The following is a 23,509-nucleotide window of genomic DNA, read 5'->3' as shown; positions in this document are numbered from 1 at the left end:
GGGTCCACACTTGTTTGGGCGTTTTTTTCTGTTTTTACTTGCAGTGTAATCGTGTTGGATGGAGTTGTGTGCTTTTCTGCTCTCAGGGTTTTAGTTTTGAGGTGTGACCTTAAATGTCTTGGTGGCCTTTTTTATTGACTCAACTTCAGAAATCTCTGTTGTGAAAGCTTAAACAAACAGATTGTAGTACAGTTGAGTCATACTCTAGTACTTCCCCCGAAACGAGGGAAGTAGGTGATTACTCACAGTACATATGCTCTCTACATGTACACAGAGCTCTTCTGGGGGGGGCAGATTGTACTTGATGTAAACTGGTTTGTGGGATAAGTTACCTCAGCCTGGCTACTGATTGCTTCAATGTAGTCACAAGTGGCCTCGTGCCAATGGTAAATCAACAGGTCATTTTATTTCTCAAGATATATAGAAATAATGTGGAACGTCTTAAACAAATTCATACAGAATGTACTAAAAAAGTGCCATTCTCAGTGAGGCAGTAGAGCCCTCCACAGCTAGCATATGGGCATTGCTACTGTAAGACCAGAACTGTGCTGATAGACTAGCATTGCATTGCTGTTAAGGTGGGGTAATCCTTATATTCCAAGGTTCCTGTGTTCCCCATATCATTTATTTTCTCTTAAATTTCCAGGAAACCACCCTGTGTTCCTGGGGTCCCATGTTCCATCATTGACATTTACATGGAAATTAGCTCTAAGAGTAACGTCCATACCAGTAAATAAAATCAGAAATTTAGTTAATGTACTTCATCCCCAATACCATCTCAATACTTTTATCTGCTAACTTGCTGATTAGCAAGCTAATGGCTACACATTTAGCAACAATTTAAATTGCATTTGCTTAACAGCACATTAGCTCAATGAGACTGGCCTAGCTAAGGCAAAGTGTGCTCCTTGTTTGTGTACAGTTGTTCCCTGTATGACCTTTGTTGAACCCATGTGGTACTTATTACCTTGGGAACCCCCTGTTATATATTCCCTAAATGTATCATATTGAGGTATGATCATACAAAGAGCTGAGCACAGGACATTGAGAACATAGGGCCCTGGAATGCGTGGCCCTAGAAACTAGGACTATGGAAATGAAAAAGGGTCCTAGAATGTTGGGCCATAGATACATAGGACAATGGGAACATAGGACATTGGAACCATGGGGCCCTGGGAACATAGCACCTTGGGAACATTGGGCTTTGGGATTGTAGGGCCCTAGGAAAATAGAACCTTGGGAAAATAGGAGCATAGGATCTTGGAAACACAGGGTCCTGGAAATATAGGGCCCTAGGAACATGGAACCCTAGGAACATAGGACATTGGGAACATGGGGCCCTGGGAACATAGGACATTGGGACATTGGACACTGGGACTGCAGGGCCCTAGGAAAATAAAACCTTTGGAACATAGGACGTTGGAAACGAAGGGTCCTCGAAATGTCAGGCCCTAGGAACATAGAACCCTAAGAACATAGGGCATGGGAACATAGGACATTGAGAACATAGGGCCCTGGAAATATAGAACCTTGCGAACATAGGGCTCTGAGAATATAGGGCCCTAGGGGCACGGGCTCTGGAAACACTGGACCTTGGGAACATAGGACATTGGGAACAAATGGCCCTGGAAACAAAGGACTTTGGGAACATAGGGCTCTGGAAACATTGGACCTTGGGAACGTAGGGCCCTGAGAATACAGGGCCCTAGGGACATAGGACATTGAGAACATAGAGCCCTGGAAACAAAGGACTGTGAGAACTGAGGGCTTTGGGAACATAGGGCCTTGGAAACATAGGGCCCTGGAAACATAGGACCTTGAAAAAGTAGGGCCCTGTATTCACTCTAGTTACATTTACTCCAGTTAAGTTACTACAAAAAGTACAAAATCTTCAAGATGGCTGCTACCACTGTTTTTAGCTATGCTAGTGTACTTAAATTAGATAATAGATACCAGTGTGTCATACAGCATCAGAAACCACATAAAAAGGCAGAATTTTGTTTGTATTTGTGTCCACTTTTATAGATAACATCAAACATATTTTGGCTCATTGGCTACATTTTGGGTCAGGAGGCAAACTGTCATTTTGTAATATTTGGCCACTTCACAAACCTAAATACGAGGAACACAGCAATATAGACAGGATGTGAACTCAAATGAAGGTTGTTACACCATAGTCTAAATTCCCAGTGTTGTTTGTTTGCACAATCCTGACTGAACATGCACTGAACGTGTCCTTCTTGTACGCATGTGAGTGAGTGTGTGTGTGTGTGACTGCATCTTCAGAGCTACGTTTCCTCATCAGATGAGAGGGTGGTGAAGCTCTCATGAGGAAAACAGCCAGTGAGTCTAAATACATCCTTCCTTAAGCTGCCACTGCCGTGTTACTAAAGCTGAACAAGTGAGGACTCTGGGGGGGGAAAGCAGCAGATGGGCAGCATCTGCATGTTAACACACCTTTTTGTTTCTTCACACATGCATATACACCTCTATCGCAACTTAATCTTCAGACATACCACTGTTTCCTGTCTTTCTCACACATATACACACTTAATACCTCGTGGAGAAGCATGACTACTGTTCAAAAAACAGGGAAAAAACAGCTATATGATGATGCTCATTTCTGCTAGCGCCCCTATAGGATTCTAGTACTATGTTATTACTTATTATACAACAGTTAGTTCCAGCCACGCAAGCTGATTGGTTGAGAAGCGTTCTAACACAGTTACTGATACAGTGTGAAAAAAACATGCTGTTATGGCGAAATATCACTACGCTGTGATGCCATTGCTAAGCAATGACTTTGACAGCTGTAGGAGACGCTCAAGCCATTTGAACGTTTTTACTTCTTACAAGCAGAAAATGGACACTTACAAGATCACATTTGACCGACAGCCGATTTGGTCAGACTCTGAAGATGAGACGACACTAAATTCCCAAACTGTCATCACCACTGAGCAGCTTTTCAGTCGGCAGCTGAGACAGAAGAACAGCTAAACAACCTGGAATCAGCCAGAAATTAACCCAATACCATTCGCCAAACAAAATGGGTTGCAAGATGCTTTACAGACTGGCTGGAACAAAACAACATTAATACTGATCTGGCAAAAACTGACAAAACTGAGCTAAACTTGATATTGTGGCAGTTTTATGGCTCAGTCCGTATTTCAAAAGGTGAATCTTACAGCAGACTGAGCAGCGAGTGGGCGGAGTTCGTTACTCTGATGTAGCAACAAGCTGCTTGTTAAGGAGCTATAATTTGGTGGAAGAAACTGCTAACATTAAAACATATTTCACGGCCCAGTTTATTTATCTCTTACTTTATTTATTTAGCTGTTGTATAAATGCAATAGAACACTCGAGGAGTGTGTTAATGCGTATAACATCATGGCTGTGATGATCTACGGCAACCAAATCACAGCCATGATGTTATTTGACAATAACACACTCCCTCTCATGTTCTATTGCTTAAGCAACACTGGCTCACATGAACATTCATTGGCTAAACACAGGTATTTAAGGCCTGCAAAATACATTCCATATGTTTTACTTGAAGCTTTTCACCAACATTAACATATATTTTACCATGTAGCAGTTCTACAGTGACTCTTTCAGTAAAGAGTTTTTGCATAGAGCTGCTGCCGCTGTTTTCTGTTCCTAACAACTAACCGGTCCTGGAGATCAGCCACCCTGGAGTGGTCAGATCCAATATCATTAATATTTAGCCTGAAGTTTTTCATTATCTGGATCAGGTGTGTTAAGCTGCTTTTCCACTGCATGGTACTGTCTCAACTCGACTCGCCTTGCCTCGCCTTTTTGGTTTTCCATTAGGCAAACCTGGTATCTGTACTATTTTTGGTATCACCTTCGTCAATGTTTCATGCGAGCTAAGCTGATACCAAAAGGTGATGTGAAAAAACTGCAGACTACTGATTGGTCAGTTGAGAATTCACTGTCACCCTAAACCAGGAGCCAACCCAAATGTTAAGAAGAGCCATTTTGTCAAGTTTCAACAAAATTCTAAGCACATATATACACAGACGTTGCTCTGCTTTAAGCTTTAGCTCAGCTTTTCTTGCATCTCTGGTAGGAAACTTTTTCTCAAAAGTAGAACAGCTTCCTGTAAAATATCTCTTAACCTTCGACTGTTTACGAAGCTGAAGTCGCTTCTCATTCACCAGCTTCTTGTTCTAATTTTCTCTTGCAGTTTCTTGCTGCAACAGTTTCTCGTTGCAGATTAAACATATCAGGAAACCAGCTGGAGTGATTATAAATGCAAATAAGTCCATTCGTTTCCAAATTATCGATGTTCGTCTTAAATCTCTCTCTCTGCCTTTTCGTTAGCTGCTAGCTAGGCGAGATTGTTATCTGTGTTGCTATGGTGACCAGCAGCCTGCACGCCAGCCTTCAAGGTTAAAGGGTGAATTAGCAGTTCTACATTAACTCCAGCATTTAAGACCATTTACTGTTAAACTGTGTTGAACGATCAGCAGAGCTTTATTTTACTGCAAAGGAGGATTATTTTATTTTTACCTACAAATCTAATTCTGCTGTGGAGCCACAACAGGGCAGTAAAAGAGCCGCATGAGGCTCCATAGCCGTGTGTTACTGACCCCTGTCCTGAACAAAATTTGTCTACTTCAAGTGATGTGAAGTGGCATCACTACGATGACCAGCTACATTGAGGGGCTACTATATCTGCAGTGGAAAACGAAGTAGCTGGTACCGAAGTAAGTAGAGTTGAGTCAACTTGAGCCGTACCATGTGGTGGAAAAGCGCCGTCGTTAACTCTGCAGGGTGGAAGGACCCTGACTGGGCAGTGAGGCTTGTATTTTCAGTCAGTGAATGTGTTTACATGCATTGTAAATGAAACTGGTTGATTCCAAAGTCACTTCCTAATTATGTTAGTAGTTAATCCAGTGTTTAAGGCCGCCAGTCCAGCTCCTGAAGTTCTAACCAATGGGAGAGCTCGCTTGGCCGCATCTATCTAGATACTGCAGAGTAAAAACAATCCGGATTGGATGATTTTCTGTTGGGTGGTTCAAGAATTTAAAACTTTTACTTCCCACTAACCCTTGAAATAAAAGTCAAATAAAAGTATTTCACAAACAAGATTCTGTTGAATGAACAATGAACTAAAATGGAATTATATACATTCATGTATATTTAGTTCCCAGAAATCACTATTAGGTCTTCTCAGAAGGCCTATAAGACCCAGAGAGTTCCCCACTGTTAATACCTCATATCTGTACACAACAGTATCATATTTCTCTCTCTCTCTCTCGTGCACTAACATGCACGTGTACTCTCGGTGAAGTCATGGTTGAAGTTCATTGAGTTGAGGCCTGTGTGCTACGTGCATTGCATATACAAAAATAAAGGCTATATCGCTCAGAAGGTTTAGTCTCTTTGTCCCTCAGCAGCTCCAAATCTTCAGTATACATTAGAATAGTCATTGCAACTTTTATGTATTTTGTAATAGAGGTATTTGGCACTGTTATTAACCCATTAATGTCTGTAAATGATATCATAGAATCATCTAAAATCTAGTTAATATGTCTCATATTTCTCATTTTGAGGTTGTTGCAAGAATGTTATAAGATCTTATTTCTACTTGCTTTAATTCATTCTATCTGTTCAGATTTATCTGCCATTTGAATTTCTTTAGAAATACCCTAAACAAGTATGAACCATCTAGAAATAGACTAAATAATCATATAATAATCCTTACAACAACAAAATGGGAAATAGAAGATATAACGATTAGATTTATGATGTTTCATCTGTCAAAGTATATTTTTTTGCAGTACATTTTTTAAATTTCTTCCGACAGCAGCGATATATACTCACACACACACTATATGGACAAAAGTCACTTATCACTGATTTCAGGTGTTTCAGCCACACCCATTGCTAACAGGTGGATAAGATTTGCCTTGTAATGCCTTGCAGTCTCAATAGATAAACACTGGCAGTAGAGGGTCGTACTGAAGAGCTCAGTGACTTTAAACATGGCACTGTCATAGGATGCCACTTCTGCTAGAAGTCAGTTTATGAAATTTCTGTCCTGCTAGATCTGCTCCTGTCAACTGTAGGTGCTATCATTGTGAAATGGAAGCATCAACAACAGCTCAGCCACGAAGCGAAGCGCAGTGCCTATACTCTGTTCACTCACTAAAGAGATCCAAATTGCCTCTGAAAGCAACATCAGCAAAAGAACTGTGAACTAGGAGCTTCACGGAATGGGTTTCCATGGCTGAGCAGCTACACACAAGCCCAAGATCAAAATGCACAATGCCAAGCGTCGGATGGAGTGGTGTAAAGTGCCGCCACTGGACTCTGGAGCAGTGGAAACGTATTCTGTGGAGTGACGAATCACGCTTCTCTATCTGTCAGCATGATGGACGAGTCTGGGTTTGGCGAATGCCAGGAGAGCCTTACCTGTCTGACTGCACTGTGCCAGCTGTAAAGTTTGGTGGAGGACGGATAATAAGATAATAAGAGGAGATAAATGAGATAATGGGCACCTTAAATATTGACTAGGGGATTTTACTGTATAAATTTGATAAGCTTGTGATAAACCTCTTGATTTTATTGCCACGCCACACCTTCTTCCAACAACTGGCTTATTCCAAGTTGCAATTACACGTGGAACAGAAACAGCATCATTCTGGAATATAGCATGGATCATCCTATTTTTTTCCAAAACACCTGCTTGAAAACATGTTTGCATTCAGCATGCTGTGAAACTCAGAACATTACCTTTATTTCACCACAGATGATGCAATGACACAGGTGGGGACTGCTGGGGGATATAGTTTAGTGAAATTTTGTGATTAGAGGGTCTTTGAGAGTTAAAGGGGAACACAATTTTTTCAAAAATTCTCCATAATTAAATTGTTAAGATGGTTACAAAGTCAGTCAGAGTGGTTTGGTGTGAAACGCTCCGCTCTAGATAAACTTACCGAGTCAGAATTGTTCACAGCGGTGGTGACAGGAACCAGACGTCCACCTCTAAAAGCTCCCTCACAGAAAGTTACTACATGAAATGGTTATGAATTCACTGCCTGATGTCTGAGACATTGTTTTGTAACTGTTCTGCGAAGCATTATTTTAATCCATGGTTGCATGGAGGGTGTTGTGAGGCAAAATAGTCCCCAAACAGAGCATTTTTTCAGATTTTTCAGTATGTTACCATCATAAACATTACATTTAAAAGCTCAGGAGACACGTGTAGGTTCACGTGGTGGTTTTGGATAGCAAATAAAATGGCTATATTTGTGTTGTAGTCATGGTGACCCCTGGTTCCTATCACCACCACTGTAAAGAAATCTGAACCATTTCACACCAAATCACTTTGTTTACATCTCAAGGACTGGAATATTCTGGAATTTTGAAAAATTGGTGGAACTCCCGTTTAACTAGGCTACACTTTTCATGTGCTTTAGAGTAGAGCAGCCTTTTAGACATGTTTCCATTATTTTTGTCTGTTTTTTCCTTCATCTCCATGTAGATCATTAACCTACAGGCCTATTCTGATCCATTGGCTGTGATAACGCTGGGTTGTCTAGGTTGTTGTGCTGTTGCTGTGCTGTAAGTGATGAAATGATCCGGGGCTTTGCATGTTCTCCTCACGAGGGCGAAGACCATTGGCCACGAACTCTCCCTTTGGCTCCCGAGCCAAGTCTTCTTTGCCCACACCTGATTGGTTGCTGAGCGTCCGCTGTCATCAAAAGGCTCGTTTCTGATTGGCTCTGGAACCCCAAGCGGCTGTGGGCTGATGCGTTCTCTCATGAATATGTATGGATTCGCTGGCACTGGCTGAGACTCGACTGAAGAGGGAGTAAAAAGGAAACCCCTCTGTTATCTAATCTTTTCATCTTTAGCTACCGTCTCTGCGGATCTCGGTGCTCGGATTAACGTTTTAAGGTAAGTTATTATCGGTTTTTACCTCCTTTTTGGAGTAACGGTTCGAAATTAAATGAATATCAACAGTAGAAACCGGCCGGCTTCGGTTTGGGTAGCAACGAGGCTGAAGTCGGCTTCCTATTCACCAGCCTCTTTTTCGAATTTTCCCGTTCCACCTTAAATAGTGCAGCTGATACATTGTGGCGCCTGAGGCTAGTGCTGTAACTGCTGCACTGTTTAAGGTGGAACGGAAAAATTGGAACCAGAAGCTGACTTCAGCTTCGTAAGCTAACTAGCAGGCGTTAGCACAAGCGGGGAAATTGGTTTATTTGAATTTATTTCCACTTAAAATCGATTTTTACCTCAGTATTTCTGTCAGAACTGTTAAATCTGAGTGAAACTTTGCTCTGAGGGATAGTTCTGTTTTGTTTTAGTGCCGTTTATCGTACCGGTAGCCTCACCCATCTTCGGCCGAGGCGGTTAGCTAACCAGCTTCTGCGAATTTACTTTATCTCTGAGGTGAACTAATCTCGCTCTCTGTGTTATTTCAGGTCAGTGTTATCGGGTTACTGTTTCTCCCAGGAGAAAAAAAGGAGGATTGACTGCTGAAGGGAACGCCCTTTGCTTTAAAGTCACCTGCGCAAGGACCTCCATCCATTTGCAGTGTATAAAAAGGCGAGGTGAAGGTCTGGACATTAGTTCGGCTTAACCAGCGTTAAGGAGCGAAACCCCCCCGCATCTGTTGGGGTATATTCATCTCTCTGTCCCAGTCCTGGAGAGTATCCTGGGTCATAGCGGCGTTTCAGGCGTGTAAGACGGATAACGCGGTTCACTTTGACGTTTATCTGCTTAGCTAATTCATCCCGCGCTTGCGTCTCATCGTTAGTCATAAATTCTCCATCCTTTGCCAGCTTTACTGCGTCTTTTGTTTCACGCTGAGGAGGCCAAGATGATGCAAATCTGCGACTCGTACAACCAAAAGAACTCCCTGTTCAACGCCATGAACCGCTTCATCGGTGCCGTCAACAACATGGACCAGACGGTGATGGTGCCCAGCTTGCTGAGGGATGTGCCGCTGGACGAGGGCGAGATGAAGACGGTGAAGCCTCCATCCACTTACTTCCAGCATGGAGACATGTACGGCTATTACGTTCTCCTCAAATCCATCAGGAATGACATTGAATGGGGCATCCTGCAGGGTGACGAGAGGCGGAAGGAGAAGCTGGGGGTCTCCACCCTCGAGCAGGACGACGAGGAGGACCTGGAGAAGTTGTTCCACTTCCATTTGAACGGGCTGCACGCCGTCCTGTCCAAGCTCACCCGCAAGGCGAACACCCTAACGAACAGATACAAGCAGGAGATCGGGATCGGAGGCTGTGGGCATTGAAGATCCAAGCAGTTTCCCTCCCCCGGGTGGTCCATGAGGTGGGGGGAGACGTTCACCACGCCCGGAAGGTGCAGCCAAGCTGCACCGCGCGGCCCGGATGCTGGTGCTGTAGCGTAACCCATCCCTGTTCTTTTGGAATCGGATTAAAAAGAGAGATAACCTAACTTACCTGACGTGGCACCATTGTTTCCCCCCTAACTAAGACTTCCCCTATTGTGTTTTTGCACTTTGAGTAACTTGGACATGTTTTTGTTTGGCTTGGGATGAAGCACTTGGGTTAATATATGCAGTTTTATTTAAAAAGATATGCAATGGACGTCGCACAAAGTGGGTTGTAAGTTGGGTTGGGAGCTATTTTCTTGATTGGACTGATTGGAGACTATCATAATTTATGTGCAAAGTGCTACTGCTGCATATTAATCAGCTTTTCAAGTGCAAAAAGACTGAAAGCCAATGCCAAACGGTTCTGCAGTATGGGGTAATCAGTGAGATGGAATCAAATGATACTTCTAATTGTTTTTATAGAATGTGGATCGATTCCAGGAGATTATGTTAACTGCTAATTGTCATGCTAATATGTTGAAGGCTTGTCATGTCTGTTTTTTTATCACAAAGCTGGTACTGAAAATAAATTTTGTAACTGATTTTTGGCTTTTGGTTGTCCTTTTTTAAATGTCTATGTACTAAAGTAACTTAACCATTTAATTTAAGTCACAAAATGTAAAATTGGACGTGTTATTTATATTGATCTTAGTCTCGTGTCTGAAGGGATGCTTTTTCTTTCTTTTTTTTCTTTGTTCAAGGAACAGCCAGTACAAATCTGTCACTATGGAAAGTTACCTGTACCACAAATATGTACGCAGGTGCCTCAGCCCGCCTCAGGTGTTGTTCAAAGACGCTGGCATGTCTGTTCACGCCCTGCACAATGTCTGTGGAAGGGATTGAATAGGCCGTGTGATTATATTAAGGCTTAGTGTCATGGAGAGCGATCCTCAGTGCTGTAATTCTGTCTGTCCCTCCCTCCCCTGCAGACTTCCTCCTGCTGCTGAGTCAATGCTGGAACCTTCCCCTCTCCGCTGTGACTAATGTCCTTTAGATAGACTGCTTACTCTGCCGCAAATTGATCTAAATTGATTATCACCCAGCCTCATCCACAAAGGACAGGTATGGGTAGCAGGGCTTTGTGCTACTAAAGGTTAAACTGAGCAGTAACTCATCAACCAAGGCCTGATATGCTGCACAATGTCAGTAGATATTGCAGTGTTGGGCTTTATAGTGTTGAATCTGCAGGAAGCTGCAATTTGCAAATGAGCCGTCTTAGCAAATCAAAGCTGTTCGCTGTGAGTGTTCTAACCGATTTGTGGGTGTTTCACCAAAAAAAATCACCAAATGATCCAGTTTCCAGGCCCATCTTTATTCATGTCATATGTAGAGCTGGGAGATATGACAGTTTCTCAAGGTAACAATATATCACTGCTGTCGGAAGAAAACCTTGTATCTCCATTTTCGTTTTTCAGTTTTTTGACAAGATTTGAAAATGTCTGTCGCCCTTTATATTGTGTGTAAATTTCATGCACAATGGACCAAAAGAAATGGCCCAAACTGACTTGAAAACATTCTGGCTCCACTGACTTGCATTAAAAGGCAAGTAGGTTTTTTCCTTTTCCTGTAAAGTCATCGTTTTGGACATACAAGGTTTTCTTCCGACATGAATGGGTCAACAGTATGATTTTAAATCTGCTGCAAGGCATGTCGTAACCCAAGCTTTAGTTGCATAATCATACTTTCATATCTCATCCATGTTGTGCAGCACTAGTGCTTATTGATTGGAACAAAAACTTGCACCAGTATGAGTCCTTTGACGATAAGCCTGGGAAACAAACACATTAACGTTCACTGCCTACACAGCCTACGGTGTTTTGAGCCAACGCTTCATTTAACTTGGGCTTAGTAAGGGCTGGGTAAATAGGCGTTTCGGTATTCAGAGTGGCTCAATGCAGTTGAACTGGATAAAGAAAAGGTTTTTTGATGGAGCATTTGGAAATGGAAAAGACATTTGGCAGCCACATTTGGAAAATTGGAAATAAATTTCCAACCTATGTACTATAAATATTTTTTGGAGTTGTCTTTTCTAGCAGACTTTTCCGGTTGCTTGACTTTCTTTTATTTCTAGTGTTGTGGCACCTTGGATGTATTTTAGAGCAAAACGGTCAACAGCCGTGTTATCAGGTTTAGTAGGTATGTTTGAACTGGTTAATCACCAAACTAGCTGGACTGGAGCTCCATAGCTCGAACTGGACACCCCTTATCTAAGTTAAGAGTGCTGGGGCCGAATTCACAAAAGTGTCTTCAGGGAAAAAAAACGTCTTAAACGTCTTAAACTTCATATGAATCCTTTTTTTTTTTCTTTTCTTGACTATTTTCTTAAGAATGATTTTAAGAACAAGTGGTTTTCTTGAAAATATTATGATCTTAAATGTTTTCTAAACCTAACGACAGCCTCACACTGTCTTGGGCTGTAAGTGTTGACAAGGTGAGCATGTGTTAGCTGTTTCTTCCTCCATCACCTCTAGTTCTTGTTTGCTAAAACTTTAAACACTTAGTTTGATGTTTTTCCCCATTTTACTCTGAGCGATTTTAACCTAATAACATAAGTTAATACAAATTTAAACTGTATCGTCGTTTATGGTATGTGGTAAAATACAACATAGCATTTATAAGAAAACTATGAAGATATATTGGAAGAAAATCTTGAGGAAATAAATAAGATTATCTTAAGAGAATATCTGAGAACTTCTTAAGCTTTTTTTCCAAGAGTTGCATTTAAGAACGTTGGGCCTCATTCTCCAAAATCGTAAGTTTTTCTTAATTTTGTTCTTGGGAAACGTCCAAAGAAAAAGTCTACGGCAGATTTATGACGTGTTCTCAAAGCGCAGAACTGTTCTCACCTTTGTGCTCTTGAATGTGTGTATAGATTCTATTCTTACCTAAGAACAAATCCTGAATAAGAAAACACTGGTAAATGTCTTTGTAAAAAAGCTGTGTAAGTATGTTTTACGAACAAATTTCTTCTTAAAAACGGTTGATGAATGAGGCCTTTTGTCCTATTAAAATATTCTACATTTCTTCTTCTTCTTGATGCTGTGATGCTGGATATGCACCTTCTAACTGCGAGTCCTAAACTTTAGATTGAAATCAAATTTCCACCAATTTCTCCAAATTTGTGTATCATAAAATATGGCCCGTTCAATATTTTTTTCTATATATTAAACTCAAATAAATAAAAATTGTGTTTTAAAGTTTGCAGAAAAATGACGTTTAAGTTCCCTGTAGACTATCAGCGAAATATAACTTGACTGTAGAAATTCAGATCTCCGCATACGACTGCGTTTCAAGACCATAATGACTTGCAGGATGAAGTCTCTAATTTTTAAAGCAAATCAGTGCCCAGCTTGAAAAATGCTGGAAAAATAATACCGGCAGACAAACATGCTTGAAACATACGTTGTCCACTTTTTTACAGCTCAGTTTCCACCCTGATTAAGTGTGTAGTTAGCTAACTGGCTAAATGATTTTAGCTCCATATTTAATATTTTCTTTTACTATTTGGTTCTTTTTTTATTGTTTTAGAATAACAAGCTCTTTATTAAATGTAAAGCTGCTGCTTCCTTTTTTATTGCAAGAGCCTCTTAGCTAATTTAGCTCTTTAGCTAATTTAGCTCTTTAGCTAATAGAAGCTAATGGGCAGGCTAGTGAACCTTTGGGCCTCATTCACAAATAACTAAGTTTGTTCTTAAATGTGATCTTGAGAAACGTCCTAAGAAAACGTCTACGTCAGATTCATGACGTGTTCTTAAAGCGCAGAACTGCTCTGATCTTTGTGCTCTTGAGTGTGTGTAGATTCTGTTCTTACCTAAGAACAAATCCCAAATAAGAAAAATGCTGGTGAAGGTCAGGATCTTCGTGAAAACTGCGGAAGTGGGTTTTAAGAAGAAATTTCCTTTTAAGAACGGTTGGTGAACGAAGTCCATTCTTTTGAACTTCTTAGTGTTTGTCTAAGAACCTTCGCAAGATTTTTCTTAAAGGTTTCGTTAATCCTGCCCCTGGATGCCAGTTTTGCAGTGTTTTCCAAGGTTTGGCGCAACAGATTCAGCTATTCATCTAATTATCAAGCCCTTGAGTTGAATTAGGTGTGCAGGAGAAGCAAAAGCAGTAAACTGCAGTGCAATGACCACTGCAGTTTACTGAGCAGTGTAAATACGTTTGACTATGGATCGCAGCGATATATAGTGCAGACTGCGGTAGGTCAGCGCTCCAGACTGACGGGGCATTCAGTGCAAAGGCATTGATTGGGATCCTTAATGGCTATAGCATCAGCAGCTTTCTGAGGCAGGTGCTGCAGAGTGCAGTGGTTCTGCCCTTGGGCTGTCAGTATTTTTCAGAAAAATGCTTCGCTTCTCTGTATTTTTCTTTTCACTTCATAAGCAAATTATGCCTTTCTTTGCAGGTGTAGTCGGACCAAAATGCTTAACGTGACTAATGAGCAGAGAAAGTTAGTCAATCTGTTGCTACTTGACTGAAATCTTAAGCATAAATATGAGAGCCTCCCTTAAAGTAGGTGAACACACAAACACAGACAGCCATATGTAACCAGCCTTAGGCAGTGCAGGCGATAGAAACGCTAATCCAGCTCAGCAGCTCTCCAGCGCTCTACTGTTTCGCTGCGCAGTGCAGTCCTGTGTACAGAAACGGTCAATCGTTGCATATTTGCCAGCATGGAGGCTCCTCCAGAACTCAAATGTCTTGGTGAAAGCAAGGCTTCAGCCACAAAGGCCTCATTTAGTGGAGATGAAATAGTCCTGGGATAGTCTAAGTTGCATTTATTACGCAGTAAACACTTTTTAATCCAGAACTGGGCTTAATCTGAGAAAAGGTGACTCAGACTGTGTTATATAATATCAGTTTCCCAATCCTGGCTCTGGAGTTCACTGCCCTTTCATAGGTTCCCTGCCTAAACCCGTTGGACTGTGCTGGGCTGTGCAGGTCATACAATAACTATGTAGGCGTGTCTCAAATAAACTTTCTAGGATGTGTTTGCAGCACTTTCTAGGGTGTAGAAAGTGTTGAATTTGCCTTAATGACAGACATCCCATGATGCATCTCAGAGAGTAACGGGTGAACATGTGCCTCTAATTACTGTGTATCCCATAATGCAATGCAAATCTACATTTAAAACATAATACTGAACTCTTATTAAAAATGGACCATTTTTGGTGCTGTAGAACCAATTTTAAGAGGTCTTTTAAAGCACCACACCGTCATAGAGAACACTGACACACTTAAGTGGTTCTTTCAGTTGTCAAGGTTCTGTGTATACAGTCGTATGCAGAAGTTTGGGCGCCCCTGGTCAAAGTGCAGGTTGTGTTGGTTTTGTAAGTGAATGTAGCCTCAAAAGAGAACATACTTCACATGATTACTGTTTATTTGCTTATTTTTTCCCCCAAAATTGTTAAACTTAGCAAATAGAAACGGTGCACCGAAATTTGAATTTGAAAAATGCCATATTTAAAATCAATAAACCATTAATTTGACCGGGGCTGTTCAAACTATGGTTGTTACATACAACCATAACCATTGCCTGTACCAAAGAACCCTTGAAGAATCACTTTTTTTTAAGGGTCTATGACTACACTCTCAAAAAGATGGTTCTTTAAGGGTTCTTTTGTTAAGAAAATGGTTCTGTGTGGAACCCTGAACATTCAAAGAATGGGTTCTTAGCATTCTGAAAAGGTTCTTCAGATTGCATGTGTTGTAGATGGTTCTGTGTAGAACCATTTTTGAAAAGGGTTCTATGAAGCAACAAAAAGGGTTCTTTTTACTGTTACAGTGTCAAGCTTATTAAAAAAGGAACCCTGTTTGGTGCTATAGAAAAAGATAAGGAGAACCATCTACAGCACAGCACATGCAAAGAACCCTTTAATCATGCAAAAGTTTCTTTGAGTGTTCATGGTTCTACATAGAACCATTTTCTTAGTAAAGAACCTTTGACGAATCATCTTATTTTAAGTGTAACAACTAAAAAAAAACAGCAATTAACAGTTTATTTCTAGAACCATTAATAAATACTACTAAATGCTCATACTATTAAATACTATTACAATTAATAAATAATAATAATGGCAATTAAGTTTATTTCTAGAATCATTAATAAATACTACTAAATGCACTCTTAAAAGAGGGGGGTTCAGGGGTTCTTAAGTAAAGAAAATGGTTCTATATAGAACCATGAACACTCAAAGAACCCTTTGCATGATTAAAGGGTTCTTTGCATTGTGAAAGGGCTTTTCAGATTGATGGAGAAAGTGCTGTAGATGGTTCTACACAGAACCATTTATGAAAAGGGTTCTTCGATTGTAATAAGCTTGACATCGTAACAACAGAAGAACCCTTTTTGGTGCTATATGGAACCCTTTTCAAAAGTGATTGACTGGGGCACTTTTGTACATGATTGTATAGACAGAACAGCCACAACCGAAAGAACCATTTAAGTGCGTAGATGTTTTCTATAATGAAAAACCTGCTGGTTGTGGTCCCGACAAGAATTTACATGCTTAAATGGTTCTTTGCATGGTGAAATGGTTCTTCAGATTGATGAGGAATATGTTGTATATGAACCTTTTTGAAAATGGTTCTATATAGCATCAAAATGGGTTCTTCTATTGTTAGTGTCAGGTGTAAAACGATAGAAGAACGCTTTTTCAAAAAGGTTCTATATAGAACCGTACACAACACATTCTCTATCAATGTGAAGAACAATTTCACCATGAAAAGGACCATTTAAGCATGCAAAGGCTCTTTGAGTGTTCATGGTTCTATATAAAACCATTGTCTTTACTAAAGAACCCTTGAAGAACCGTATGTAGTGCCCTTTATGACCTCTTCAGGTCACTTTCTTTCCTTAGATAGTAGCTCACTTCTTCTAGAGTTGGGTCTTCCACAGCCTCACACGAATGCCGTTCCAAACACAGGCTTGATTTTGACACCTCGGTCGTTAATTAAGGCGGAGGCTCCTCGCTGTGCCGGCCCTGCTGAGTTGGCGCTTTCCATGCGAGATCTGAAGGAAGGTTTTGTTTATCAGCCTCGCGAGCTGATGTAATACCAGCCCGTGGCACGAAAGAGCGACAAGCAGTAAGGACAGGGGCGGTTCAGGGGTAACGTTTCAGCGGATCATGATGCAATGTGCCCTCTCTCTGCAGAAAGGAACCCAGGTGCAACCAGAAACCGCTTTGCTGACGATCCGGGCCGGCACAAACAAATGAGCAAATAAATAAATAATTCCCTCCAATCCCACGGAGGCAACGTCTACCGTGCTGTAGGAAACTGCAACTAAATAAATAAGAACAGTTAAGCCTTCCTGATTTCTACAGCCTCTCAGTGCTTTTGTTTTTCTTGCTCTTTTATTTCTTGTCGTTTTTTTTTCCCCTCGCTTTAAAGCCGATCTTCAGGGAGCCCCAAATCCTCAGTTTCATTGGGATAATCTGTTTTATTCTGTATTATGTGGAGAGCGCAATGCGGGTCAGGGATTAAACCTTGAGAGTAAGATTTTTTTCAGGTCAGGTACTAAGCTTTTGTTTCTAAGCGCTTAGTTCAAATGCACCCCCACACACTTCTTTCCTCTTTCGTAAAACTGTTTGTAAGGGTGATTTATGGTGCAGCCTTCCCAATCCTTTGAGCTTTGTACTTTTCTCTTCTTCCTGAGCCAAATCTTGAGCGATACAATGGGATAGAAAGAAAGCGAGAGAGAGAGATGGGCAGCAAGACAGCAACGCCAAGAGTGATTCATGAAGCAGAGGGCTTAAATTGCAGAGGCTAGGCTATTATTTGTTGCCTGTAGCCAGATAAAAAGTCATCTGAGCAGTTCAGGCTCTCTGATTGGGACGTTTTCTGCAGGGCATCCGGCTCGTTATCAGCCTGAGTCATGGGTCAGTGTTGCCAATTTTAAGGCGGTTTGCTTCTTGTAATGTGATAACAGTGGACATGCAGAATGGAACCGAGAGGAGGAGGCCACACTTTAAAACACTGAGGCTGTTTTGAGCTTCAACAGGTCACAGATGTATCCACGACCACCAGCTCACGAAGCACAGACAGCTGTGTCCCAGTTCAGGGGCTGCATCCTTTGAAGGCTCTGTAGACCCATGAAGGCTGAACTGAAATGAGACAGTCTGCTCTACGGTGGATTTCCTGTTTGTGTCACAGCACCGTTGTTCCCGCCCTTCCTGCGGCAACAACAACAACAAAAGATTATGCTACTAAATGGAGAGCCATTTGAGAGCTGTGCCAACCAGCTTCTTGATCAAATTTTCCATTCCATCTTAAATGGTGTAGCAGTCAGAGGCACCAAGATGCACCATTTAAGGTGGAACAGAAAATTTGAAAAATAATGTGGTGGATAAGAAGCTAATTAGCTTTGTCTGGGAGTGTGCAGTAATGGAAAGATGATGAATGGCTATGCTGGAAGTCAGTGGTGATATGTGCACCATTTTTGAGTTTTTGTCGCTATTTGTATCTAGAACCATCGTGCCCACGACCACCTGTAGCTCCACAAAGCACCCCTGAATCTGGGACAGGTTGCACTTCGTGCCAGTACATTTTACAAAAAATAATTGCATGGTCTTGTAGAGAATACCACATACTCAGCCAGTTAATATCTAGAACTTGTTGGCCGTTTCAGTGTAACTTAGTTGCAACTTACCATCATGTTACCCAAAATAATCACCTGGTACTCACGAGCTTGTACTTCACACATACCTGGTTAATACCTAGAACTTAAAGGACTTCTTCCTGTAATTGTGTGATGATCTCTAGCACTGCAGCTTGACTCGCGAGCAGAAACAGGGCTAAGAGACCACGCTGCTTCTATATCTGTTAAATCTAATCATTAGAAAGTACAGTTTAGTAAAGATTGTGATTTTAGTTTATTTCTTCCTTCATTTCACCACCAAACTGCAGCTGGACTGATGAATCTGTGGGCTGTTCGCTGTGAAGAGGAGCTACAGTGTCTTCATAACCCCCCCAAATCAAAATCAAACCTACTGAGCATCTCTGTCCATTATCACATCAGTCTAACACATCAAAACCCGTCAGACAGTCTCAGGGAGCTGTTAGCCTGTATCAGCTACATTTATTTTGTTTGCGCTCAAATAATAAAAAAAAATGTTTTATGTTTTAATGTTCGCAGTTCCTTCACCAAATTATAGTTCCTTAACGAGCAGCTTAACTCCGCCCACTCGCTGCACAGCCAGCAATTCGTTCTCCAGCTTCTTACACTAAATTCACTGTCATCACCACTGAGCAGCTTTTCAGTCGGCAGCTGTGACAGAAGAACAGCTAAACAACCTGGAATCAGCCAGAAATGAACTGAATACCATTCACTAAACGTGTAGTCTGATCTTCAGAGTAACCAAATCGGCTGTCGGTCAAATGTGATCTTAAGTGTCCATTTTCTGTTTGTGGCAAAGTAAGAAGTAAAAACATTCAAATGTCTTGAGCGTCTCCTACAGCTGTCAAAGTCGTTGCTTAGCAACAGCGTCTCAGCGGAGTGATGCAGTGTTTGTGAAAAACCCGTGATGTTATGATGAAATAACAGCACAGTTAGAACACTTCTCAACCAATCAGCTTGCGTGGCCGGAGCTAACTGTTGTATAAAACTAATTAAGAAATCGTGACCATGAATTAACAAAAGTAAAGAAAACGTGTGTACGATTAAAAGGAAATGAGGGAACGAATTAAGAAATCGTGTCCTCTCCGGGGCTCCGTATTTTCCTTAATCAATGGATTAACTGACTTTTTGTCCTCTGATCATTACAGCCCTAGAGTCCAGCCAGCATCAGTGAGTGTACTCTAGAAGCAGCATCTCTGCAGGGTTTCCCATGTGAGTCTTTTTTGACGCCAAACAGATTGTCCCCAGTAAGCCTTCCTTCAGGCCAGACTACAAGGCTATAGGCAGCGGAGACAGGCATGTTTATGGCTGATGATAACACCATTAATGTTGAAGCATCCTTTTGGGCAGTTGATCAACATGGTTGACTGCTGATTGCGTGATGCTCTCTTTTAACATTGCACTGGCCTATATAGCACACACTCAACCAAACAATCTCAGTGTGTGTCTGTCTCTGTCTCAATTCAGGTTCTTACGCCATACATGTTTACACAAATATTCTATACACGTATAGTCTTACATTAGACACGGTGTGATATGTATTATACTCTTACGTTATGTACTGTCTTTACACTGTAAACTAGAAACTATGTTCTTATACTCTGCTATATTCAATGCCTTATAGTCTTATGCTATATACTATGCATTATAGACACTATTATTTTCTTACACTTTATTGTATGCACTATATTCTTACACAATACACTATGAACCTATATTCTTACACTATGTGCTATATTCTTACAAGGCCTGCTAGATTATAATCATAATCATTATTATTTTGGTCAATATTGAGGTCACAATTATTAAAGATGATTACTCAAAACAGTGGATTTCCTAAAAAACAAATAACAAATAAATATAAAAAGATAAAACAAATATGCAGTATATACAAATATATACCTTTAAATAATCCAAAAAATAATACAAAATAAGATGTAGTACACTTCCACAGCCTACGGAAAAAATATATAAAATAAATTAAATAAAAATAATGAATAAAAATAAATTAGATCAAAAGGGGTGTGTTGGATTTATAACCAGGCAAAACCAGAGTATCATCAGCAAAACAAATTGAGGCACACTAATCGTTTATCTTGATTATTTTATCTTGTTGGAAGCCAAAATTGTAATCAAAAATAAAATTGCTTACACTGTATAGTATTCACTGTATCTTTACACTGTGCACTGTATTCCTACATTATATAGTATGCATATATATTTATATATCTCAGCTGTCGGAAGAAAACCTTGTATCTCAATTTTTGTAATAAATGTCACATTGTGTGTAAATTTCATGATGAATGGACCAAAAGAAACGGCCCAAAATAACTTATAAAAAAGTCTGGTTCCATTGACTTACATTAAAAGTAAAGTATGTTTTATATGTGTATATGTATATACACACACATAGTGCTGTGCACTATATTGTTAATTTATATGTACACTATATTCAACCCTGTTTGACGCTGTGCAGAATGTAAATAAAAACAGAATGAGATGCAAATCATGTAAACCCTACATTTGAATGAAAATACTACAGAGGCAACATATCAGATCAAATTGTATTGTTTTTTTTTAAAAATTATATGCCCATTTTGAATTTGATGCCAACAACACATTCCAAAAAAGTTGGGACGGGGGCCTGTTTACCACTGTGTTTCATCACCTCTTCTTTTAACAACATTCTGTAAGTGTTTGGGAACTGAGGAGACACTGCTGTAGTTTTGAATGTTTTCCCATTCTTACTTGATACAGGATTTCAGCTGCTGAACAGTTCGGGGGCTCATTTGTCATACTGGCTTTTGAACTGTGCACTGATAACAAGCTGAGTGGTGTTTAGCCCGGAGGACACATTGTCCATGATTTACAAAAAGAATTTCAAATGTTGATTCGTCGGACCACAGGACACTTTTCCACTTCCCCTCAGTCCATTTTAAATGAGCTTGGGCCCAGAGAATGTGGCGGCGTTTCTGGATTCTGTTTATATTTGGTTTCTTCTTTGCGTTTTAGAGTTTTAACTTGCATTTGTGGATGCAGTGATGAACTGTTTTCATAGACCGTGGTTTTCAGAAGTGTTTCTGAGCCCATGCAGTGGTGTCCACTACAGAATCATGTCTGTTTTTAATGCAATGCCGCCTGAGGGCCCAAAGATCACGGCCAGCAAATACTGGTTTTTGGCCTTGTCCCTTACATACAGACATTTCTCCAGATTCTCTGAATCTTTTAATGATATTATGTACCGTAGATGATGAAAAGCAAACGTTCTTTGCTATTTTATGTTGAGAAACGTAATTGTTGAATTATTGCCCGCATAGTCTTTCACAGAGTGGTGAACCCCTCCTCATCTTTACTTCTGAAAGACTCAGCCTCTCTGGGATGCTCTTCTATACCCAGTTGTGTTACTGACTCGTTGCCGATCAACCACCAGATGTTGTTTTTAGCATAACACAAATTTACCAGCCTTTTGTTGCCCCGTCCCAACTTTTTTGGAACATGTTGTTGGCATCAAATTCAAAATGGGCATGTTTAGAAAAAATAATAATAATAAAATTTCTCAGTTTCAACATTTGATATGTTGTCTTTGTACCATTTTCAATGAAATATAGGGTTTAAATGATTTTACACATCATTCTATTCTCTATGAACTTTATTATTGCACCACATACTGTATTCTTACACTATAAAGTATGCACTGTATTATTACTCTATATACCAAGTACTTTATTCTTACCTAATATACTATGAACTCTATTTTGTACACTGCAAACTATATACAGTATATGTCAATACATTTCTCAACACACTACTTAAGCTGAAAGTAAGTATGGAAGTACTCGATTTGAGACACGGCATGCATGCGTCATGGTAGATCACGCTTAATTGAGCTCAACAAAATGTGGCACTCGGCTAATTGAGCTGTGATTAAAATATAAAAATGTATTAGTGTAATGTATGGGGCTGTATTTATGTATACTCTTAATAAAGCCACAGGCTGGGCTGTCTGATTACATCACTGTGATATAAGACCTCCTCACCCGCCTCTCTAATAATTCATACCTGGATACAACAAGCACGGGCAGTTAATTACAGGCGTTAGCACCTGACAGCAGAATCGCGAAGACGGCAGGCGCGTTATTATATGCTAATTAACCTATGGATCCGGGCGCTGATTTATTAAGAGGCATTTATTTAACTGGTAAAACCTATTTACTTAAAATGCCCTCTAGAATCAGAAGAATCCATGGTGAAGATTATCAAAAGACAATGAATGAGCGAATGGTTGTTTATCAGCTTACGCTACAGATAGGAGGGATAGGAGGTCTCAAGATAACTTATTTCAAGATTATAACTTAAACTTGAGATCACAAGATAATTAACTCATCTATTAACTATTAACTCATCTACTAACTATCTTAAGATAGCAATCCAGAAAATTATAGCAACAGCTTATGGCCTCTGTAGTTTCCACCAAACTACATTGTGAAGTTTTTCAGAGGTATCCTGGGCATAGTTACAATTGCTAGTCTATGAAGGACCAGTTGGGTGAATCGGTCTGCTACAGCGCCACCCTGAGGCAGAACAGTGCACTAGTTAAGAATTCCACAGACAACAGTTCACTGATTGTGGGTGAAGCAGCTGAACAAAATTTGTATTTGACCGTCCATTTTTCCGCTAACGGACAGCATGACGTCCTCTCTCAGGCCGTGGGGCTGACATGAGGTTTTTAGGGAGCCCCTAGAACTTTAATTGGGACATTTAGGGAGTCCAAGAGGTTAATCAGGGCATCCCGGACCCCCTAGGACCCTCTGTATTTCGCACCTTGCTCGTATCTCCAGCACAAAACTAAAGCAAACGTAAGCCTGGCTGATCGAATACGTTTGACTTCAGGGAGGGAAACTTTGTAAATTAGATTTTAGGCCAAACTATCGCCTTAATATTGTCGACTGTGATGTCGGAGCTAGTGATGTGGGCAGCAGTAGGTGGTCCGGGGGTCCCGTGTGACGGCTCTATAGTGGCAGCCAGGAGATTGGAGCGGAGAGAGAAGCTGATTGAGTGGTCAAAAGATTCTGCTGAATTTCATCCGGAGAGCTGAGCTACACGAATGGAATACCATGATTACTTCCTCTATCGATTGCTCTCTCTCGCTCGCCCGCTCGCTCTCTCTCTTTCTTTCCACGCTCCCTTTTCTTTCTCCCTTCCTCCTCCTCATCATCCTTGGCTGCCTTTCCACCAGCATCCGCTTTTTGAGGAATGCGAGTAAAATTATTAATGGTTTGGCGATACATTTTCAATGCGAGTGCAGCTCATTTGCATGATTTGCAAGAAGGGGAGAGAGAGAGAGAGAGAGAGAGAGAGCACAGAGAGGGTAATGAGGGGTAGGGAGGGAAAAAGAGCGAGCGAGTGAGGGAGGGAGAAGAAAGGGAGGAAGGGATGAAAGGACAGAGCGGTGAGGAGCGAGTGGGAGGGAGGTGAGGGGCTGTAATTGCAGCTGC

The 23,509-nt window shown here is 40.8% G+C and overlaps 1 protein-coding gene across 1 annotated transcript; it reads left to right on the top strand.

Moving 5' to 3' along the window:
- Positions 1-7,824: 7,824 nt before the first annotated feature.
- Positions 7,825-9,940, top strand: mid1ip1b (MID1 interacting protein 1b). Its single transcript, XM_036561819.1, has 2 exons — positions 7,825-7,929; positions 8,460-9,940. Exon 2 carries the CDS (start codon positions 8,858-8,860, stop codon positions 9,293-9,295), a length of 438 nt encoding a protein of 145 aa, XP_036417712.1. The 5' UTR covers positions 7,825-7,929; positions 8,460-8,857; the 3' UTR covers positions 9,296-9,940.
- Positions 9,941-23,509: the final 13,569 nt, after the last annotated feature.

This window comes from Colossoma macropomum, unplaced genomic scaffold (genome assembly GCF_904425465.1).
Source record: "Colossoma macropomum unplaced genomic scaffold, Colossoma_macropomum, whole genome shotgun sequence".
NCBI lineage: Eukaryota > Metazoa > Chordata > Actinopteri > Characiformes > Serrasalmidae > Colossoma > Colossoma macropomum.
This window is presented reverse-complemented; position numbering and strand designations above follow the sequence as displayed.